The sequence below is a fragment of the Juglans microcarpa x Juglans regia genome, chromosome 5D (assembly GCF_004785595.1).
Source record: "Juglans microcarpa x Juglans regia isolate MS1-56 chromosome 5D, Jm3101_v1.0, whole genome shotgun sequence".
Classification (NCBI taxonomy): domain Eukaryota; kingdom Viridiplantae; phylum Streptophyta; class Magnoliopsida; order Fagales; family Juglandaceae; genus Juglans; species Juglans microcarpa x Juglans regia.
In genome coordinates this window covers 3,905,456-3,928,374 of record NC_054602.1, presented here as the reverse complement: position 1 = coordinate 3,928,374, position 22,919 = coordinate 3,905,456, and the positions used below count along the sequence as shown (strand labels likewise).

Here is a 22,919-nt window from a genome sequence, read left to right as displayed (position 1 = left end):
AATATATGTTACTTGCATCCTCGTTGTTAATAGATTTATTTCGTCTACTTTTAGATAATTGTTTTGATGACAAAAGAAAATTTATAAAAACAAAGTCACAAATGGATGATATGATAAGTTAAATTATAAAATTATTTTTATTATAAAATAAATTTAAATATAAAATCGTCAGTTGGTAAATTTATTTTATAAAATCTATTTATATTTGTAAAATTTCTCTCAATTTTATATACATACACAAGTACACATAAAATGAAATGAATCCTTGAGTAAGTCTATATAGGGCATGTAGTGACATATAATGTGGTTGCATTTTGACTAAAAGAGAAAAGTCAGAAGTCTAAATATAGTTGTATTTTTCAAAAAATAGTGTCACAAGTTTTTTTTTTTTTAAAGAGTCGAATGACACATGTCCAAGAGTGACCCCCTCCAAAATTTATTAAAAGCCTTAATTTGTGACGGAAGAAAACCGTAATAACAAACAAAACACTTAGGATTTACAAGAAAAATCCCAAATATCAAGTCAACACAAGCCAAAAACCAAAAACTAAACAAACCTATTAAACTTGACAAAACCATTAAGCTCGAACATGTGGAAGGCCAGCCTTATTCAAACGAAAAATACCCTTCAATTTACGAAGCAAAGAATCAAAATCAACAAATATGTTATTGTGTCCTTCCTCTTCCCGTCTGGCTAGGAAATCCGCGGCATTGTTCCCCTCTCTAAATTGATGCTCAATAGTGAAGTTCACATCCCTTAGAAGGAGCAAAAGATCCTCCCAAAATTTCCATAAATACCATGTCGTGCACTTCCGACTAGCCAACCAAGGAATGACCAACATGAAATCACTTTCGATACAAATTTGATTGAATCCCAACTCCTTGCGTAAACTAATGCCGCAAATTAAAGCCCTTAATTCGGCCTCATTATTCGTACCATGACCAAAATATGAAGAGAACACACCTTTAAAATTTTCCCGATGGTCCCGAATGACACCTCCTCCACCACAAGTGCCAAGTTTCCCTGACAACTCCCATTTACATTCAACTTGATCCACCATTCTACAGGTTTCCCCAAGGCAATAAGCTTTGATTGAGTCCTAGTGTGAGAGACATACGAGACCTCTAGTTCACGAAGAATCTCCTCATCACGTGTAGAGAGATGCTAGTGTTTTACCATAAGTGAGGAGAGCTTCCTTATCCATACCTTAACTGCTAACCACACACCTGCTGCTGATTGTGATTCTTCATTCGTGCCTTGCAGTGGCACATCCAGAGGCGCCAAGCGATGATAGAAGGAAAGAGCCCAATTAAAAGATCTCTGTGACTCGACTTTTTAGACAGGTTGAACCATTGCATCACTGTCATCCACCATCAAAGACCTTCAATTTGTGGAATGCCCAGCGCACTAGTAGCCACCTTCCTGACTTCAGAAGCAACACTCCCACACTGTAACACTTGATCTAAAGTTTCAACTTGACCTTGTGCACATCAATCACACCTAGAGGCCAATTGAATTCCATATACTACACTCAAGCATCGATAGCCAGGCCATTAAATCTTGCTTTCCACATACAAACGACTATTTTTTTTTATAAAAGATGATGCCAAATCCAGTCCATCCCCTTAGTTCTGTCCCTTTTATACGAATGATATACCAAGCAGTGGCAGAGATTAAGAGACCATCCCCTGATGGTTTCCAGATTGTAATATCCTTTCCTTCTCTTCCTACCACAATTTCAAGCATGATCTCTCTAGCCTTATTGGTGCCAACCAGCTCAACAAGATAATTTTCATCCCAAGAGTCATCGACCCAAGCATCATGTATACGAAAATCATCTGGCTCATCATTCCCATAAACACAAAGAGGCCCATTCCCCAACCAAAGATCAAACCAAAACGAAGACCCCATTTCTCTTACCTTCACTTTGATGTTGTTAGCCACATCAGGAAGAACAGATATAATCGAAAGCCAAAACTGAGAGGCAGTACGGTGAACTACAGCTTGTATTTAGCCCGAAAGAAATGAGTCCACAGATTATTAACTAAAACCAATTTCCATGCAAATTTCATGTGGAGAAACTTTTGAACCTCATGAAAATTTCTTAGTCCGATACCCCCCTCATTGACTGGTTTGCACATTTTATCCCAAGCACACCATTTCATTCTCAATTTCTCATTAATCTCACCCCAAAAAAATGTTGACAACAGAGAGTTGATTTTTTAAAAAACCTTCAACTGCACGTTCAAAACTTCCAAGAGATGTATAGCCATACATGAGAGAACATGTTTGATCAACGTGAGTCTACCACCTTTGGAAAGAAGCTTCAATTTCCACCATGTCACTTTGTTCTGAATTTTCGCGAGAAGAGTTTCTAAGTCTCTCGCGGTGAGTCAACCAGAAACAAGGGGAACACCCAAATAGACGACCGGGAACTTACCTTCAACAAAATTAGTTAAACGCATCAGATTTCGGCGTCTAGACTAGGTGATGGACTTGGAAAAAAACAACGTTGAATCGTTGATTTATCCTTGTTAATCAATTGGCCAGACCACCTCTCATAGACCTCCAACTTTTTAATCAGCCTATGTACCGAGCGCTTTCCCCCATTCACAAAAACTAAGAGATCATCAACATAAAGTAAGTGGGAGACTAACGGCGTGCCCACGGGATGATTGAAACACCCAATACGACCCTTCTCAAAATTCTTACAAAGAAATCGAGACAAAACCTCAACCATAAGAATAAACAAATAAGGCGGGATCACTTTGCCGAAGTCCTTGGGATGGTTGGAAAAAACCCTTGAAAGTCTCATTCATCATAATGGAGAACCATGGAGACTAAACACATTCCCGCACTAAGTTGTGAAATCGAGACGAAAAACCAAAACATTCTAGCACCTTTAACAAGAACGACCAATCCACTTGATTGTAGGCTTTGACCATATCAATTTTTACCATAATATTGCCGCCGTTCATCTTCTTGTTCATTGAATGAACCAACTCTTATGCTAAAGTAATATTTTAAAAAATACTACGGCCCAGGATAAACGCACCCTACTCATGAGAAATTAACTGAGGCAAAAGATGGGTCATATGTTGCATAAGCATCTTAGAAAAAATTTTATAAGCAACGAAATAGAGACTGATAGGTCTAAATTTGGCAATACTTTTGGGGTCCTCCACCTTCGAGATCAAGACAATATAAGATGTCGTACAAAAGCGAGGCAAATGAGAGCCAAAGAAAAAATCCTTAGCTACCTCTATCACATCATCTTTAATGATATCCCAGCAGCTTAAATAAAAACTTGAGCCAAACCCATCCGGTCTAGGTGAACTCTTTTTTGGGATCGACTTCAAGGCGGGAAAAATCTCTTCCGCAGTAGGATCAAGGCCAAGCAACAAATTATCCGCCTCAGAGATAGAACTTTGGATTAGATGTGAAAGATCAACCTATTCAACAAAAGATGGAGTTGAAAGAAAATTCTGAAAGTAATTAAGCACTCCCTGGTGAACCTGCTCCAGACTGTCCGATATCGTGCCATCCTCTAGCCGCATGTTAGAGATAACTTTATTTTTTCTCTGTTGATTAACAATAAAACTTTATTTTTTCTCTGTTGATTAACAACAGCATGAAAAAATTTGACGTTCTAATCCCCTTCCATAAGCCATTTCTTTTTTTGCAAACTGAGCAAGTCTAGTTTCTTCTCAATGTTCCTAGGTGTCCATCTCAATTTTAGTGACCAAAAAATCGTATTCAACCTTAGGATCATAACTCTCTTGCGAACGACTTTCTTCTAAGACCTCCAGTCTCTCTTCCAACTCCTTAATAGTCTGGCTTACATGCTCGAAAACCTATTTATTCCATGCTCGGAAAGCCAATTTAGTTCTCTTCAATTTTTCCGCCAATCATAAAAGGCCTGATGCTTGAGAAGGAACCTTCCAAGCATCTTCCACACTGCATTTAAAATCTACATGAGAACACATATTTTGAAATTGAAAAGGAGGAGAGTCATAGCTTATCACTTTATTCTAGAAATGAATAAGCATCGAACAATGAAAAGAAGACTTCCTATCAAGATATTCAAAGAAAGCACGAGGAGCGAACGAGATATTAATAAGAACTCTATAAAGCCGAGCCCAACTACGAGTATGACCCTCATGGCCATTACACCATGAAAATCTATGCCACACAACTTGAAGGTCTAGTAAACTGCAGTGGTCAATGCAAGCATTGAATTCCTCCATAGAAGACATAGACCTTGGATTCCCACCAATTCTTTCTCCATCGGTCCTGATAATATTGAAATCCCCAACAACAAGCCATGGCGACTCATTGGGGTCAGCCCCCTCTAGACTATGCCATAGATCATGACGCTTTAGTGGGTTGCATTTTGCATAAATAAATGTAAGAAGGATCTTTTCCTCACCAATTCGCAAATATCACTCCAAAAAATCTACAATTTGCCTTCCATTGCATCATTGCTACAATAATGGGGAAGCCCTAACAAGCAAGCCAAGCAAGGCATTTTTCCAACATCAGCAAAAGATTCTAAAATCCCCACAAAATTCACACCATACTTCTTCACTAACCATTTTAATCGACCTCTGGATCAACCTAGCCCTCGCAAGTTCCACACAAATATGCTATCAATCATAAATTCAGTTTAGAGGGTCGGGATAAAACTCGTTGTGATTGTCTCACAATGTGTTTTTTTGTCTCAAATGTCGTAACTCTCGTCTCATGGTTTTCCGGATCAGATTCATAATTCTTTTCCCGAGCAAGAACTAAAGGTCTGCCTCCATCCACAGTATCCGAAAGAGATACTTCATTATCATCCCCAACAACGTGCACATCATCAACCACCATATTGGACCTGCATTCCAACTCCAATAGCTCAGATATCAGAGCATTATGCTCGCTTCAAAATCATCTCGGGTAAGCACATTGTCCAATGGTAACAATTCAACCATATGGCTCCCCATAATGCCATGGTCTGCACTTCCTCTTCCTTCCATATTAGGTGAGACCAAACTCTCCTATAAGAGCCCAGGGTCATCTAGATTCACGGCAGGCACATCATGAATCATAGTAGTGCTAGGCTCCTCTTCAATAGGCCTCGTCACAACAGCATTACCGTTACTCACATTTTGCAAAGTAAATGATTCCTCTTTACTCTATTTCAGCAAACTCCCATCTGCATCTATCAAAACCAAAATCTTTTCAGCCGCGTCATCTTAAGGTGGAGGAACTTTCGAAGAAACAGGCTGAGATGGACCAACTCCTTTTGCATCTTGCACCTTCTCCCCCTCATTTTCAATTGTTTTTCCTTTTCAAATTTTCTCTTGATACACATGATGCCATGTTCCACATGCATTACGCCGAGACTCCCCATCCGACAAACCACCTTCGTGTGACCTTGCCTAAAACATTTATAGCAATAGAAGCCAAGTTTTTCGTATCATACCTTCTGCCAGATTGTCCTGTCAGACGACACAACAATCAGAAAACCTTAGACTGATTCCTCCTTCAGATCCACCTTGACACATATACGTGCCCCTGTAGCCCTTATTTTGTGCAATGTTGTATTTTCTGTGCCCCAGTACCGACCAAATCTAGTAGCAAGGATTTGTAAACAATCAATTCTATATATATGCATCGGTAGACCAGGTAGAAATATCTATTGTGGCGCTAGAGAAGATTCCACGTGAAGGTCGAAATCTTTTGTCCACCGAAAAATTCTGAATACGTAACGGTCAATTACTCTACCCTCTCGAGGCCAAGCATGCACTAAGTCCCTCTCATATTGCATTTGAATTAGAACATGGTATGCGTCCATAAAACTAATGGTGGGAGTCTACATTAGACCCCAGGATTTCATCACATGCAAGCATATCTTGTCAATGGATGGCCTTGAGTGCAAAAACTTTAACACTAACGTAAAACGGAAATCATCCGCGACTTTCGTCATCTCATAATTTGTGAAAACAAATTCTAGTTCGCCGTTTACGTCCATCGGGTACCTCATAGAAAGTTTGAAAAAAGATTGTTCCTACCTCATAACTACTTGCACAAAAGACTTGTTAGCAAACACTCCACTAGTAGAGTTCCCTGACGATGTCAAGGACATCGAAGGGGGGTGGGGCGTGGCCATGGGCTTGCCTAGGCACTGAAAGAGAAAAAGATACAAAAAAGGGAATTCCAAGAATTGCGAAGCACCAAATCACATCTTATCTTTCACTTTGTCACTTGAAAATCAGAAATTGATCAATACTCCAATGATATTAAACTCCTGAATAGCTACTTTTCATAGTGTCAAAAGTCTGGTTGGCAACATTTGCCTAAACCAAATGAGTACTGTAATTTGAAAAAAAGAAGGAATAATTAATTAAATTTTGCATTCTATTTTTCACGTCATAAAAAAAAAAAAAAACTAATCATTTGTGATTGAAAAGAGATAAGTGTGTTTGTCTTCACGGGCCGTCACAGATTTCGAAGTCTACCAGAGTTGGTCCAAACTGTAATCCATTCTTTTTTGCATCTATCTTACCGTTTTTCTTTTTGGTTTCCTTATTGTTAATTTCAAAAAATAAATCGTCTCTCGGACGTTTGTCTGTATTGATTGAGTCCTCTCTTTTTATAAATGGTGACGTTGAGTCTCTGTTTAGGTAGAGAGTGTTGTCTCTTGAACGTTTCTCTGTAGAAAGTATCAACAATAGTGAAGATCAGACCAGACACAAAATGAAATAATATATTAGTGGAACTTCAAATGCATTATTTTAGTTTATGATGTCATATTTGATATGTGAATATTCTAAAATGTATCCGTTCATAGATGTAAATTATTTTGATAAATGAATGATGATAGTTTCTCTTAAAAAAAAAAAACTAACCCTTAAAAAAAATTGTACATTGAGATAGAGTACCACCACTGTGTTATAGTTGTAGAACATAATTGCCGACATGACGTTCCATTACTAAATCAGCAGGGTCCCCACAAAAAAGAGAGTTGTAGTTTTTTTTTTTAAAGATGATGGGTCCTGGTCCCTCCGGCCCCCGAATATTACTCCAGGGAATTGAAAATGGATCCCGAAGCCAGAAAGCATTTTGCTGGTCCAGCATGGCCCATGGCCCATGTAAGATATAGATCTAGAGACTAAGACCAACGCGTTTTGTTTCGTGTCCACCTCCTATTGTCTCCCTTGTGATAGTCATTTTTTCAAATCTCAACCGTCCATTTGTAGGATATATCAATTTCTTCTTTTTCTTTTTTAATCAATCGGGATCAAGATAAATGACTAAACTCATGTAATTTTAAAAGAAAAATTTGGTCAAACGAAAATGCTTTTACCTCATCATGACAGTATTTATATTCATACATAGTTGAATTATTTTATATTATGCTAATTCAGAATTTAAAAAAAAAAAAATGGCAGTTTGATGATGTAAATTGATCCTTTTGATAGTTAATAATGTCATGAGTTAAAAATATTAAAATAATTCGGACGTCGAAAATGTACCATAAAATATGGAATGGAATTACTTCTTGACGTTAAGACTGATTGAGGAATAATAATTTCACATACAAACCGTGTGGGTCACTGCATGCGCCTTGACACTTTCACAGGAAAAAGAAAGTCATGCTAGCATGTTGCAGCTGATCATCATCATATCTGAGGATTCTTTCAACATCATCTCAAATAATTCTATGATATTTTTTAAGATCTACATGCACAGGAATCAATATTATAATCTACGCTAAGATTTGAATATTACTTTGTTGTCTTTTGAATTTTTCATCAGCACGACATGTGTATGATAATGATCATCAAGTTTCTAGCATTATTTTCTACAAAAAATGACAAAAAAAAAAAAAAAGAGTGAATCAGAAAGACAAAGTCATTGGCATGCATTCTGTGTTTGTACAAGTCAAGGCATCTTCCTTTCCCTTTCTCCGCCATAATCAAACTTGGTAAAGTGCCAAAGTCATGGCTGAAATTTTAAAAAGCAGTTGGAGGAAGATGAAGAAGACCAGTCGGTATAACCAGGCACAAGCTTTTGAATCCCTTGTCCTTTCCAGACAGCCAGAAGGGCACTTTTGCTTTTCTTCCAAAGCTTAATTCTCCACCGCAGAGTAAAGATAGAGACTGAAAAGATAACTCCAACCTCCATAGCGTTGAATACTCTCGTTACAAATTCAAAGAATGATTTCTAACAAGCTTGAAGCTGGCACCGATTATGAAAGTGTTGGTTCTGCGGAGTCTGAGATGGCATCAATAACCAACGACTCGTCTTGTTTTGGGGACAACAGTGACAGAGGAGGAAAGGAGCCAAAGAAGAAACTGAAGAAGCTGAGGTCAATCAAGTTCTCAAGATTTCCAAGCTTAAGATCATCCAAGAGATGGATGAAATCTCGAAATGATCACCTTCTCATTGCCTTACCTGCTAATCCATCAAGCTCGGGACAGTCCACTCCAAATAAGATGTCAGATGTGTCGCCAAGTTATATGAGGGCCACAAGCAGTTCAGATGCAAGGAAGGGAAGTTTTCAGGCAAGCACTTGAAATCATTGAATCTAGTCTTGGTAACAATAATTCAAGAATAGATTTTCTTAACACCAAATATTACTTCTTGTGAACAGAATCCAATGACAACCTTGGCAAGGAGATCGAGTTTAAAGCCTGAGAAGAGTTTGACAAGAATGGCTAGTTTGAAATTCAAGAGGACTTTGATGAGTAAAAGCTCTGGAGGGACTGAGGTGCAGAGGAGAGCACAGAGGTCAAGATCAATCAGGCAGGAAAAATTGGAGGGGCGACGTCCTTCCACAAGAAGCTTCAAATTCCGGTATCAGGCAAGATCCCGTAATTATGAAACCAGATTTAGCAGCAGTTATCAAAATAGCACAAAATCATGCGTTTCAAAGCCGAAATCTACTTTGTCTAGTAACAAATCTGTGAGAGTTGTAACTAGAGCATCAAGTTTGAGACCTGTGAGAGTCTTAACAAAAATGGGTACTTTCAAATCAAAGAAGTCTTCCACGGCAAAATGTAGTCAAATATGTCAATCTCCTAACTCAAGCATGCATAAAGCTACCTGTTCTTCAATTCTCAAGGATTCCAAATTCCCTAGCTCCTTAGAGCTCGAGCTTCAGCCTGGTGAACATGAATCTGCAGGAACTTCAGTCATGAAGGTTTGTACATATACTTATTGCTCCCTTCATGGCCATCACCATAATGCTGCACCTCCATTGAGGCGCTTCATTTCCATGAGGCGGCGATTGCCGAAGACCCAAAAGAGCATGAAACGGCAGTGTCAATTTTCTAACGGCAAACGTTCTGGAAATAGGAAGAACGAACTTCAGGCAAACCAAATGCTCCATAATGGAGATCTTGCAGTTGCTAATGCCACTAGAGCAATCTCTCCTGTCAAACAAAAAGAAGGCAGGGACTTGTTTGTAAAAATCCAAGCTGAAGAACCAAAGGGCATGGCAAATGGAGTAGGCGCATCAGGTGGAGAAGATAAAGACCTCTGTGATTTGGAATATCAGGATGAGATGCTGCTTAGTGACACTACGCACTCAAATATGTCTGAAGCCACTCATGAAGACAGAAAAGAAGAGAAAATTGGTACATCCAACAATGGAGAGGCAGAGGCTAATTCCATTCTCACTGATAAAACTAGAAGACCAACCGATGATGAATTTCTAGAACTAACAGGAAGTAACAGCATTGGCTCTTCTGATTTTGATCTGGAGTCATTGGAGGAACAAATCACAGGCCATGAAGAAAAGAAAGGAGAATTGGAGCCAGAACATGAACTTTTTCACAAGATCTCTACCCAAAGTGACTCCAAGCCCAATATGATCGATGATGCAAAACACAAAATGCAGTTTCAAAATCAAAAGTATATTGGAATGTGGCACCTGATGTATAAGCATGCGGTAGTTGGTATCGACAGAAAAGTTGGAAACCAGCTTCCTCTAGAGGAATTGAAGGATGAAGAACAAGTGAAGGATACCAACAACTTGCTTGGAACTAACAACTGCAGTTCTTCTGAGGGCTTTTCTGAGATAGGTAAGGGCACATCCAGGGAAAGTCATGATCCTGACAACCAAAAGAATGAGATCAGGCAGAGCGAAGCCATTAAGCTGGTACAAAAAGCATTTGATGATATCCTTCTCCGAGACTTTCATCAAGACTACCAAATGGATGAGGCATCAATTAGTAGTAGCATAATTTCAGATCGGGAACTCTTCGAAAAGAGTAATGGAGAGGCCCAGGAATGGAGCATCTCAGCCTCATATGAGCCAGCTAAAGATAGCATGGTACAAAATCCAGAAACAACATGGCTCAAAGCTGATAGCATTAGCACTCCCAAAGAAGAGAGAAGCGCGTCAAACGTGAGAAATGAATCAGACCAGAAAGCACCCAAGAGCTGGAGCTACTTGAAAAAGCTAATTCTCTTCAATAGATTTTTCAAGGCATTGGAGAAGGTGAAAAATTTCAGCCCCCGGGGGCCACGATATCTGTCCTTGAAGCCTGGCCCAGAAGCAGAAAAAGTCCATTTGAGGCACCAGACAACAGACGAGAGAAAAAGCACTGAGGAATGGATGCTTGATAATGCACTTCAACAGGTCATTTCTAAACTAGCTCCAGCTCAAAAACGAAAAGTAGCTCTTCTTGTCGAAGCTTTTGAGTCAGTTCTTCCACTGTCAGAAGTTGAAACCAGCCAAAGGTCCAATTCTGCAGTTTGCACTCGAGCCAATCCCATTCAAGCCTGTGTCTGTGATGGTTCCTCAACTCAAAGCAGAGGAAAAACAAGTCAAGAAAGTAACTATGAAGAGTTTACTGAAATTTTGATTGGGAAAACATCATTTCATGAGAAAATTTTCATAGCTTACCCAGACCAAGTCGGTGATTTTCTCAGGGACAAACAGATCCCTCCAATGAAATTTTCTGAGCTCAGAGAAACAAGTTCGGATTGTTGTTGCATTAAAACAGCACAGAAAATAACTGCCTCTCAAGACACTGATGAAGAATGGAAGGAAAAGCAAATTTCCGCCATCAATCTTGATAAGGTGGACAATAAATTCCTTCTTGCTGACGGTCAACCTGATTCCATCATTAGTTGTTCACCAGAGATCAAAGATCCCAGCTCAGGTAATAAATTATCCTCGAAGCCACAGGACATTGTAAGCACCTGTCATGAAGAAGTTGGAGAGAATTGGAAAGTCTCCAAAGAAATAACTTTAAGTTCAGAATTCTACAACGGTGGTTCAGAATCAGAGGGCAGAGATTCAGGGATGCATATATTAATCAGTGCACCTTGCCCATTGAAGGAACGGATAAAAGCCGAAGAAGAAAGAAATGGAAGAAATGAGCTAGAATCTATATCCCTTCCAGAAGTTTCGTCATTTGAAGAATTTAAGCCTGATTGCACCATTGATGTAGCAAATGAGGCCCGGTTTGAAAAAAAGAGAAACATGAGGCTGTGGTACTTGGTGTATAAGCACATGGTGTCGAGTATTGCAGCAACAGATGGAGCCAAGCCACATTTTGGTGAAGCAGGTGAAGAAGAACAATTGGATGATGCCAACTCATTGCCAGAAACAAGCATTTCTAGTTCTGGCCAAGATTCCGCAGAAATGGATCAAGAAACAGATAGGTATAATGAGGCAGATGAGCAAAAGGTTGAACTCCACCGTATTGAAGCCATTAAGCTGGTAGAAGAAGCAATTGATGAAATCAGTCTTCCAGAAATACAGGACCTCTCACCTAATGATCTAATGAACACTAGTGACATGATTCCAGATGAGGGACTCTCAGAAGAGAAAACTGGTGAGGGAGGGGAACCATTCATCTCTAATTGCAAAGACGGCTTCACAGAGTACCACAAAAAAGATCCAGGAGAAAAATGGCTCAAATATGGTAATATCAGTACCCAAGAAGAAGATAAAGCAGCAATGAAAGTGGGAAAAAAGTCGAACAAGGAAATGCCAAGGAACTGGAGCACTCTGAAAAAATGGATCTTGCTTAGAAGATTCATCAAGGCATTGGAAAAGGTAGGGAAATTTAATGCACGGGAGCCACGTTATCTGCCTTTGGAGCCCAACACAGAAAGAGAAAAAGTTCATTTGAGGCATCAGGGCATGGATCAGAGAAAAAATGGTGAGGAATGGATGCTTGATTATGCACTTCAACAAGTTGTTGCAAGATTAACACCGGCTCGGAAAAGAAAAGTGGAGCTGCTTGTTCAAGCTTTCGAAACAGTCATCCCAACCATAGGAAGATGAAAGAAAAGATGCAGCAGCTTCCAATAATGCAAAACGGTGTTCAATCCATACGCCACTAAGGTAAAAACAAAGAGCTTCAATTTTCCTTTTCAATCACACAAGGCAAGACAATAAGTCCAACAATACACAAAGAGAAGTATGATAATAGCACAAAAGAGCTCACAAAGCTACAAAAAAAGTAGGCAAAAGACCTTGGAAAGAAGAAACTAATAACAACAGAGACAGATCATGAACAAAATGCCCCTGTTCTTAACGTAACATGTATTAATCCAAGAATAATTCATATATCTCCTTGGAGTCTCACAAATTCTTTGTATACAGGTAAGGCGATGAAAAAGCAGCTATTTTGTGATGGTCACTGGAGATGGCTCTGTAGCAACACTCTTAGAGGAAATTTTCCCAGAGACGACCGTTTGGCTGAACAACTAAACTGTTATTCATTCTGTCATTTATTACATAAACCATGTAGATGCAAGTTATGAGTTAATGAAGATTGTAAGGTGCATACACTTCTTGTATGATTTCAAGGCTTATTTGAGGCCAAAAGGTTGTGAAAAATGAAGAGATGTTATTATTACACATTTTTATACAGGAAAATGCTATTTCGAGTTCTGAAGACTGAAAGGTTCACCATAATCACTAGTTTAAAACGTGGTACTGTAAATTATCCCGGAAACTCTCAGATAAATATATACGTGGTTCTCTCTCCAGACCATCTCTTGCCAATGACTACAGGTAAATACCGTTATATAGTAACCAAACCTTTTCCGTCCACATTAACACATATGAAGAACAAGGAAGACATGCATAAAGGTGGCTCCTGACCAGGATTAAGCTAGCTACTGAATTGGTGTCTGCCTAATTGTAAGACCTTAAAAAGAAAAACATGGGTGGGTGAGTCAAACCCACATATTTGGGCCTGTAAGCAGCAAGCTTATGCATGTGGAGAAGCAGAACATCTCCCATAATGGATCAAAGATTCAAAAAATCTCCTCCTTCTTTTAACCAAGAAAATGAAATTTAGATTAACTAAACGATGCATGTAATGGGATTTGGAATAAGGGGCCAGCAGAAACTCAATAATACAACTTTGGTTTTTTTTTTTTTTTTTTTTGTGAACATGGACCGCGTACCCAAAGTAGTAAATCTTGTTGCAAGCTCGGGGAGGAGAAGTCAATTGGAGTGGTAGTGGTGCTGCTGAATGCTGGCAGTAGCCGGAGGAGGCGACGATGATGCTGTTGGAGGATGTCACGGACAATGTAGATTTAGATGGATAGCCCTTTCACTTCCGAGTTCCGAGTGAGCAGCTATAAAAAAGTGAACATCTTTATTTTTTGAAAAAATTTAGATATAATCTTTTTACGTTTATACACTACTTAACATAAAATAAAATGATATATTTTTAAATGATATATAAGATTGCGAGGCTTTGTAGCATAATTCTTATTTTTTACATCTAAAAAATAAAAAACAAAAAACATGTGATTATTTTCGCAGCACGACAAAGCACTCGGTGTGGAAGTATAGTAAACTCAGCTACCCCTGATGACAGTAATTAAGTTTAGTTAGTGAGATATTTTGAAATAAAATATAAATAACAGTGAAAGAATAATAAAAATAAATAATAATAATAATAATAATAATAATACCTTGACACTCAAACCAGACCAGTCGCACACATGGACACGTGAGGTGGTGCGAAGTAGGCACATTAAAGTCTCGTTGGCGTCCATCTTCTCAATGCATCTAATAAGAATGAATCCACGTTTAAAAGCAAGGCACAACATTTGTTAGGTGGGAAAATGGCAGCCGTATCCACCCACCCACCCAGAACTCCATACCGGAAGTCAAATCGAATATCCCCTTTTTGTTTTGGCAACTACATCAATAACACATAAAAGAAGGCAAAAAACTACAAACTAATTATTTAGCCTTTTTATTTTTTTTTTTAATTATATTATTGGTAGAGAGAGAACTCATGACATGTTTAACCCAAGTACTCTCTCTCCTCTCTATAAATATAGACGCCAAGTATCAACCATGTTGTACATGTGATCTCAACCAAGCTCTAATTATCAGCCGCGCTTTCAGATCACATGGCTGGCCTTCAGTACAACTTCTTCCCCACTGATTTCTTTTACCCTCGTCCACAGTCTGTGTCCTCAGACGCTGCTCACAAAGTGGTTCTTCCTCTACAGCAGCAAGGCCCCATCAAGGAGGCGACCAAAGATTTTGAAGGTTCCAAAACTCTGGTTCAGAACAACCTTGTTAAATTCCACCCTTTAGTACAACAGAAGAATCAGAAGCAAGCTGGTTAGATCAAGGACAGCATGATCATGATCAAGCTGTATGCCCCCAACATCTCAACTTTTAGCAGAATAGACCGCTTTCGTGCGTTGTTGCCGTTGAATCCACAAGATCCCACGGAGTCTGCAGTTTAATAGAAGTTTCTGTCATGTAGATCGATCCCCATGAAACTGGGTGGGTTATTTTTTAGAAGTTTTCTGTCATGCATATATTAAGCAGACATTGTAATGATAAAAAGCAAAAAAAAAAAAAAAAAAATTGTCCTGTAATGTTCTTGTAATAATTAGTAAAAATCAAGTTATTATTGTGGTTATCAAAGAAAGAATTCAGCATGTTCTACAACTTCTGTTTTCAAACGATTTTTGCTTCTTATTATATCTAGAAATGGATGAACAACTTGATCGAGATGTCTACCTTAATTTGAAAGCCCATATTCCATGTTAATTAACCTAAACATGCAGTGTGATTTTGGATATGTACTTCCAATGTTACAGAACTACTCAGAACTTTTCAATGTAAAGGAGAAACTTGCAATTGTGAAACAAATGCATGGAAAGGAAACTGGCCAGTAGATTCTTTTTTTTTTTTTTTTTTTTGACAAATTGGATTCAAATATTTATGGGATGATTGAGATGGCTTGCTTACCACCAAAAAATAAGAAATATAACATGCCTTCTGGTTCTTCAACTACTTCATTTTTCTCTCATTTTCAAGAGCATGACTTTCAACTTTCATTCATGAGGCTGCTTTCTTGATGTGAATATGCTAGAATATGCCTCACAAATATCATTTGTGAAAGTGACATATTCCTATTTAAAAAAATAATTTAGACCTTTTTTTTCAGTACCGTATAAGTAACACTCAGCCATGCAATCAAACTGCCAAAAGTCAGCTTATCAATATCTTTAAAAATAAAATATGGGTAGTTGTGCGGCCGAGCTTTGATCGCTTGTCCACCGCAAATTTTACTTTTTATTTTCTTTAATATTTTTTAATATTTTTAAAAATAAAAAAATACATCAATACACTAATAGACATTTATTTAAAAAAAATTAAATATATAAACGATTAAAATGAGACGACATAGTAATTTTATTCAGAAAATATTAAGAAAATCAAAACGTTAAGCTTCGTATGTTTTCAGAAAACATCCCATCTCATCTCATCATTATAACTTTTTCAAATCTTTATACAAAATAAAATAAATAATTCAATTTTTTTAAATCTTAAAATAAAAATAATATTAAAAAATATATTCTAACAATATTTTATTTAACTTTTTAACTTTAATATAATTTCATCTCATCTCATCTTTAAAAATGAACAAACCATTATAAAATAATGCTTCCCCTCACATCATATCATTTCTTTGATAATATATATATATATATATATATATATATATATCTTTTCTTTAATATTAATCTATGCGCCTGCATCTTGTGTAGAAGAATATATACCATCCGCAGAAAACTACCTTAAAATTGATCAGATCGACGGTGGGTCTTGATCAGATGTGCTAGCGCTGCGGAAACATATAATAAATGGTATTTATTTAATCGCTGATGACGACAAACACAGAGTCAATGCTATTAACTACTTTTAATTAATTTCGAGAAAAAATGCATGCGGCCTAGAGACATTACTTAAAATAATAATAATAATAATAAATCTAATTATAAAATAAATTAAAATGAAAATAGAATGAGAGAGGAGAATGAAAACAAGGGAAGGAAACTTTGAGATCTACTGCTATACTATATTGAATACAAGTATAATATTCTAATGATATTTGTTGTCCACATTCTTCATTGAGTACACGCATAACACTTTAAAGTTTAATTAAAAAGAGTGACGTGCTGTAATAATATAATTCGTTTCAACATGAAATTGAAACGAGAGAAATTTCCTGGATCTTATAACATTTAGGTTTTGTTTATTTTTGTAGATGAGATAAGATGAATTAAAATTAAAATTAAAAAGTTAAATCAAATATTATTAAAATATATTTTTTTAATATTAATTTTATTTCGAAATTTAAAAAAATTGAATTGTTTATCTTATTTTATGTAAAAATTTAATAAAATTGTAATGATTAGATAAGATAAATTAAGAAGAATTGTGTTTTAAACTCTTACTAAGAAGAGAAAGAGAAAAAAAAAAAACTTTAAGAAAGTTGGGTCGAAAAAAATGTACGGTCCAATTCTGAATGGACCTTGCGGTCCACGAAAATGGGCCTGGCCCGCCCTCCCCACAATGACTTTGATTTCACGCGCAAGAAACTGAGAAAGAAGTCTTCAACTTGGAAACGGAAACGACTCTTCCGATTGACTTGGAGCCCAAGCCATGAAGAACGATAAATAAATACCAACATACTCCCCCACATATCCCAAGCACCAAATCAGAGGATTCAAATCTTGTAATCTGTTTGGCTTGTAGAGCTCCATTAATGGCCGGCCTTAATTATTACTTCTTCCCCACTGATTTCTATTACCCTCGTACGACCCCTGTCAATGCGGACAACAGCAGCAACAACAACATGCCTGTCGCTCTTCGTGTGCAACCACCAAAGGTAGATGCAGACGGCGACGACGTGCCAGAAAGAAACAAGCTTTGTTGTCAATTAGCTCCTTCTTCCACGGCATTGGTTCCCTCTCCCTGCATCATCAAGATCGAGTTGCGTCGTAAAAAGTCCATTTGTGTGTCAAACTGTTCCAAAGACTGAGGCTAGATGATCTTTTTGATCTCTTTGGTTTTTACTGCGGATTAGGGTTTCTGTAAGGGTTTTTGGATGGCTCGAGTAATTTTTTTTCCCCAGCTTTTGGATTTTGATGGGTTGATCTACGTAGCTAGCTAGAAATTAATTAAGCTCCTTTAATAATAATATTGATCCTGATCACTTCTCAAACTACATGCATGATGCAGCCATGAACTATGCACGTCTTTTTTTCTTTTCTTTTCTTTTTTTTTTTTTTTTTTTTTTGTAATTTCAATTATCAAGATCTCATATCGACATGATCCCAGCTTCCATAGATCAAAAAACAAAAGCATAACTGCCAATTAAACGTATTTATTTATGGATAGTGATCATCTCACATCGACATAAGCACTTTTCAAATTTTTAAATCAGATTTGGATGGTAAATTGAGAGCAGATAAAAATTAAAAATTAAAAATTAAATAAAATATTGTTAAAATATTATCTTTTAATATTATTTTTATTTTGATATTTAAAAAAATAATTTATTTATTATATTTTGTTTACAAATTTTAAAAAATTATAATAATTAAATGAGATGATTTGTTCATCCAAACCTTAACGTTACTGCTATCAATTTGAGATTTATTTATAATAAGAGAAATTTTATTTGCAATCTCCAAATAGAGATTGCATGTATAAACCCTTTATTAAATGAAAAAAAAAAAGTATTATTTTGATAAGAATATTATTGTAATTTTAAAAAAATTTATAGATAAAATTAACTAAACTTATAATATAATCTCCATTTAAAAACTATACGTAGCATTGCTATATATATACACGACGTCAACTTCTAGTCTTGCACGTGTAAATGAAATGCATTTATAAGCACGTCAAAATCGAATGTGGATCATTAACATTTGATGTTGGTCGCATTAATTTCAGGTAGTAATATAATTAATGTGAAGATCATATGTACGATTAGTCAGAGCCTTCGATCGAGAAGAAGTAGCATATATGATCTAATAATAATATGAAGTACTTACAACGATATTGTTGATCAAAGGGTTTCTCGAAATCATACATTTTATTATATGAAGAAATAAATAAACTAATTTAGGTCAAACCTGTAAAATTTTGTTCGTGTGGTCCAAGTCTACAAAATACTTTGTATTTCATTGAACATTCTCCTGCCACAATTTTCTCTATAGCTTCTAGAATTGCTTGATTTCTATTTTCGATTATGTGGATATATTAAGCTTTAGAATAGTGCGATTTGAAGATCTTTTCAATAAATACGTAATTTAATTTGTAATATGATGTTAACTGCACCAGCCTCTTCCTCGCTACTTGCTAATTCCTAGAAAAACAAGACCAGATTCGAATATGCCATTGCCTGCCAGGGAATGTGCAGTTGGAATTGCCTTTGGTTTCGGTCAAACTAGAGACGTACGGCACGCAGCAACAAATATTAAAACGCAAATCTCATCCCCCCCCAATTGCTTGATAAATCCAAAGCCATATATAATAACCTCTCTTCCTACTTTATGTACATGTCAAATGGTAATCCTATTTTATATATTTGTAAATAAAAGTGCTTAAAACGTATGATATTCTTAATAATTGCTTTAACTATTAAAATATATTATAAAAATAAATTCATTATGACTTAATATAATATATCACATCAAATCATGTCATTTTGTTGATTACTCTTTCTAATTGTTGACCAGATTGGAGTACTATATAAAGAATAATATTAGGCAGCCGCCCAACTTATACTGCTCGGCTAGCCCTCTAATGTGTTTGGAGTTTTTTTTAACAACATTAATTATTAAGAAAAATTACACAATTTTTCTAGCTAATAGTTATTTTTAATCATTAAGTTTAAAAAAATAATGGAGCTATCAAATCCAGGCTGGGCGTCTTTTTTTCGAAGGAAAAGTCTATATGCAACCGTCTTGGGTAACCGCAAAGAACCCTTGCCCCCGTGGCAAGTGAAACAATTCGTTTTGAACGAAACAAACCATTTTCTTTCACTCATTTTCTCTGTTTCGAAACTCACTTTTCCAGACTTCGTCTCTTTGTCTTCCTTTATCTTCTCTGCCTCTCCCCTTCATCATCATATATGACATCAGATAATTGTCTGGATTTCATATTCTCAACACCTGCACGATTAAGTGCTGCTGACTGGAGTGAAATTACTGGAGGGAAAATTGTTGAAGATGAAGGATCGTTGGCGAAGTGAAATTGTTGAAGACGAAGGGGAGAGGTAGAGAAGACGAAGGAAGACAAAAAAAAAAAAAGATGAAAGAAGACGAAGAGACGAAGTCTGGAGGAATGAGTTTCGAAACAGAGGGAATGAGTCAAAGAAAACGGTCTGTTTTGTTCAAAACGAATCGTTTCACTTGCCGCGGAAGCAAGGGTTCCCCACGGTTACCCAAGACGGTTGCATGTAGACTTTTTCTTGAAGGAAAAGGAAGTGTCTTCCAATACTAAAACCTGCTGCAGCTGACGCCCCTCCTCAAAGCGTGGCTCTTCCCCTCCAAACCAGAAGGAGAGACGCTGGTGCCGATGATAAGGTACTCGAGCAGCCCAAAACCCTTGTGCATACCGACATTCGGGACAACATGCTAGCTGGTTAAACCTCCTCCCGCCCATATGCAGCAGCAGGGACGTATCATGCGCAGGGAGCAACATCGATATGGGAAATATCTCATTTACTCCTCAAATCCGCTTTCTTGGTTGCTTTGTGTCCCACTGCCACAAGAACCGGATCAAGGTCTTTGAATGGTTTTTTCTTTCCCAAGACCGTCCTAATTGGAGCGTCGGATGCTTGGCTGAGTTCAACGTAGCACGCTGACCGAAATTATATTAAAGCCCAAATATCGACCTGGGTGCTAGCGTTCGATCCTTGCGGCCCAAATATTATATGGCAGTTTAGTAACTCCATAGCATAGATGACAACGTTAACTCTTTATTTATATATTAGGACATTAATATGTGCATTATCCTAAAAAAAAAAAAAAAATCCAAATTTCCAGTTAAAAGTGAGCCTAATGAATTAACCAGCCCAGCCATCTCTGTAGTCTGAAGATATCAGCCAGACGATTATTGGAACGCCATCATACCAGATGTTATTTTATTTTTTGAAAAAATAAAACAACAGTACACTGCTCGATCTTTAGTCTCTAGATAACAACGAACTTAGATACAATCTGTTCAGATATTTGAATGGAGGATTCATGAAAGAAAGGATCAAGGGCATTTGGGTCCTCCTCTCTTGGTCTTCCAATTGTTGTAGCAAGGGCAGAATTCCTTGTTCCCATAAGTTCCAGGAGGGACACACAAGCACTTGGCACAGCACTTTTGACAGAAGAACATGCATGGCTTCTTGAACGCTGTTTTTGAGCATCTTTGTGTGCAATGTGGACCACATTCTGCATGCAAGTCCCCCCACAATCGTATTCATATTTATACTAGAAAAAAATTAAAGAATAAATCATATATAATTGTTTCACAAGCTTCACTATTATATGGTTGTCGGAGTTGGAGAAATTAATTTGATTTGGAAAACTTGCAACGATGTTGTTGTTTTGATGTTCTGTCAATGTTTGGTTAAGCTGCCCTTACCTTGTGGTTGAAGGCTGCCTTGGGTGGTACCATACTGAATTTCAACAAAAACAAAAACATCAGATCAGTTTGGTCGACATTATGTACATTTGTCTGTAAATTTAAGAGATGAATGTCCATTAACAAATCTCACCGTTGGAAATTGGCTATTTTGTTGGGGCTGTGGTGTTGGAGCCTCAGTCTCGATCGCCTAAATCATTATCAAGGATTCAGGAAACATTCTTAGCAAATATGCGGAAACAAACCTCCTAATTATGCAATGATATCATAGTAGAGACCCAAAGAAGGGAAATCATGTATAAATGCGAGGTACTTTCATAGATTTTAATGGCGATGGTAAATCTCTGATGAAGAGCTAGGGCTCCAAAATTGTCAACTTCGTATGGAAATTATATGGAGTTTCTACAGTATTAGTACTTATTTCTGAATTCAGAGAACAGTACCCCGAACACCCTCTTATATAGTTTTATGGGACCATCCATTTTGCTCAGGAAATGGGCAAAGGCGCCCAAGTTGTCACCTTATGATAGTCCTGTCACCTAAAGGCTCATGTGCTGGGTCATTCTTCCTTCTAGTTTGGTCACCAAACAAAAACAAAAAGCAACTGTAGTCCCAAAGTAATTTTGCAAAAACAGCTTAGCAAGGCATGCACCAGCAGCCCACCAGAGAGAATGACAAATGACCTTTTATTCTACTGTCTTGTAAGATGGACGAGCAGCGGGAGGGACATGGGATGTACCTTGACTACGATGTTTCTACTTTAGGTCTCAAATCAAGGAGAAAAGTGTTGCAAAAAGGTAAAGCAAACAAAGAAACTACTAAATTCTGGCAGAAATGCCTCCTTACTAGTCGAAGTGACAACATATAATGGGAGACATGCAGAAAGAGAGCTCTAAGATTGTAGGCTTACATGGTTCTCTACTAGTAAATGCAGCATCATAATTACTGAGAACATTAGAACGCAAATCTTCTTTGCCATTGTAGAGAGAGAGAGATATGAGATCATGTGAAGATGGGTGGCTGTCAAGGACGTTATAAGGGGTATTTTATAGGCAGTTCGCTCGCCACAGTTCTAGATTTGGACTATTTGATCTATTTCACATGCATATGGAAATTGGGAAATGGAAATTGGGAAATGACAAGAAGTTTTGCAAGGGACAAAATTGCTATATACAGCGATGGGGCTACCAAACTTGCCCCGGCCTCGATAGCAATGTAGTTTAATCGACCAAAATTCTATATACTGCATTTACATCAAAGCGGCGGACCCACGTATTACCCCCCCCAAAAAAAAAACCTTTTTGAAAACATAAATTACCCCTTAAATTTTATACATAATTCTATAAATATAAAAAATGCCCCCCAAAAAATTTATAATTTTCACATGCTCTCTAAAATTTTCTAAAATTTCACTAAAATTTTAGAAAATTTTAATATACCTAGAAATGTCTCTCCAATTTTTTTTCTTATATATAGTCCCAAAATTTTGTTTAATTTCTATATATTATCTATTTTCAAGGATGTGATCTCTCCAAATTTAAAATTAATTTAGATCCAAATTATATTATTTCTCCTAAACTTGTTTAGATCCCACAGTTTTTTGTTATACAATATTGGACTTCTTAACCTGAAATCTAAAATGGAAATACAAGAAAAATTATTTAAGATCGATGATCTATATAAAAAATAGTTTGTAGTTATGTTTTTATGATTTTTTAATCTCTTTTTAATTTACTTAAGAGAAATGATGTTTGCATTCCTAAAATGTGCAAGCTCCGCCCACTTCTTTTGAAAAAAGTAGATAAATTTAAGACTTACATGAAAAATATAAATTTTTAATGGTAGGCCCCATTTTTTAAAAATGAGTGCGTAGAGCTTGCACACCCTAAAATTGTATCCAGCATTACTCTTTACATAAATGTGTCACACAGTAAAAAAGTTGGCTCCCTCAACACAATTGCTTGTTCCACCACTGCACATCACCTT

At 36.9% G+C, this 22,919-nt stretch overlaps 2 protein-coding genes across 2 annotated transcripts; one reads left to right on the top strand and one right to left on the bottom strand.

Annotated features, from left to right (window-relative positions):
- The first annotated feature begins 7,892 nt into the window (after positions 1-7,892).
- Positions 7,893-12,870, top strand: LOC121265076 (calmodulin binding protein PICBP-like). Its single transcript, XM_041168538.1, has 3 exons — positions 7,893-8,553; positions 8,643-12,353; positions 12,615-12,870. The coding sequence occupies exons 1-2, from the start codon at positions 8,206-8,208 to the stop codon at positions 12,291-12,293; spliced, it is 3,999 nt and encodes a 1,332-aa protein (XP_041024472.1). The 5' UTR covers positions 7,893-8,205; the 3' UTR covers positions 12,294-12,353; positions 12,615-12,870.
- A 7,545-nt stretch (positions 12,871-20,415) lies between these two features.
- LOC121265133 (protein GAST1) lies at positions 20,416-21,999 on the bottom strand. The gene is made up of 4 exons (XM_041168630.1): positions 21,844-21,999; positions 21,067-21,123; positions 20,934-20,967; positions 20,416-20,740 (listed from the first exon to the last, which is right to left on the bottom strand). Exons 1-4 carry the CDS (start codon positions 21,937-21,939, stop codon positions 20,559-20,561), a joined length of 369 nt encoding a protein of 122 aa, XP_041024564.1. The 5' UTR covers positions 21,940-21,999; the 3' UTR covers positions 20,416-20,558.
- Between the last annotated feature and the right edge of the window lie 920 nt (positions 22,000-22,919).

Bases quoted from the DNA above. Each gene is read 5' to 3' on its own strand.
- LOC121265133 (XM_041168630.1), bottom strand. From the start codon at position 21,939: ATGATCTCATATCTCTCTCTCTCTACAATGGCAAAGAAGATTTGCGTT. The intron at 21,124-21,843 runs GTAAGCCTACAA...ATAATGATTTAG, and splicing joins ATTTACTAGTAGAGAACCAT to GCGATCGAGACTGAGGCTCC. The intron at 20,968-21,066 runs GTGAGATTTGTT...GTTGAAATTCAG, and splicing joins AAAATAGCCAATTTCCAACG to TATGGTACCACCCAAGGCAG.
- LOC121265076 (XM_041168538.1), top strand. From the start codon at position 8,206: ATGATTTCTAACAAGCTTGAAGCTGGCACCGATTATGAAAGTGTTGGT. The intron at 8,554-8,642 runs GCAAGCACTTGA...TCTTGTGAACAG, and splicing joins CAAGGAAGGGAAGTTTTCAG to AATCCAATGACAACCTTGGC.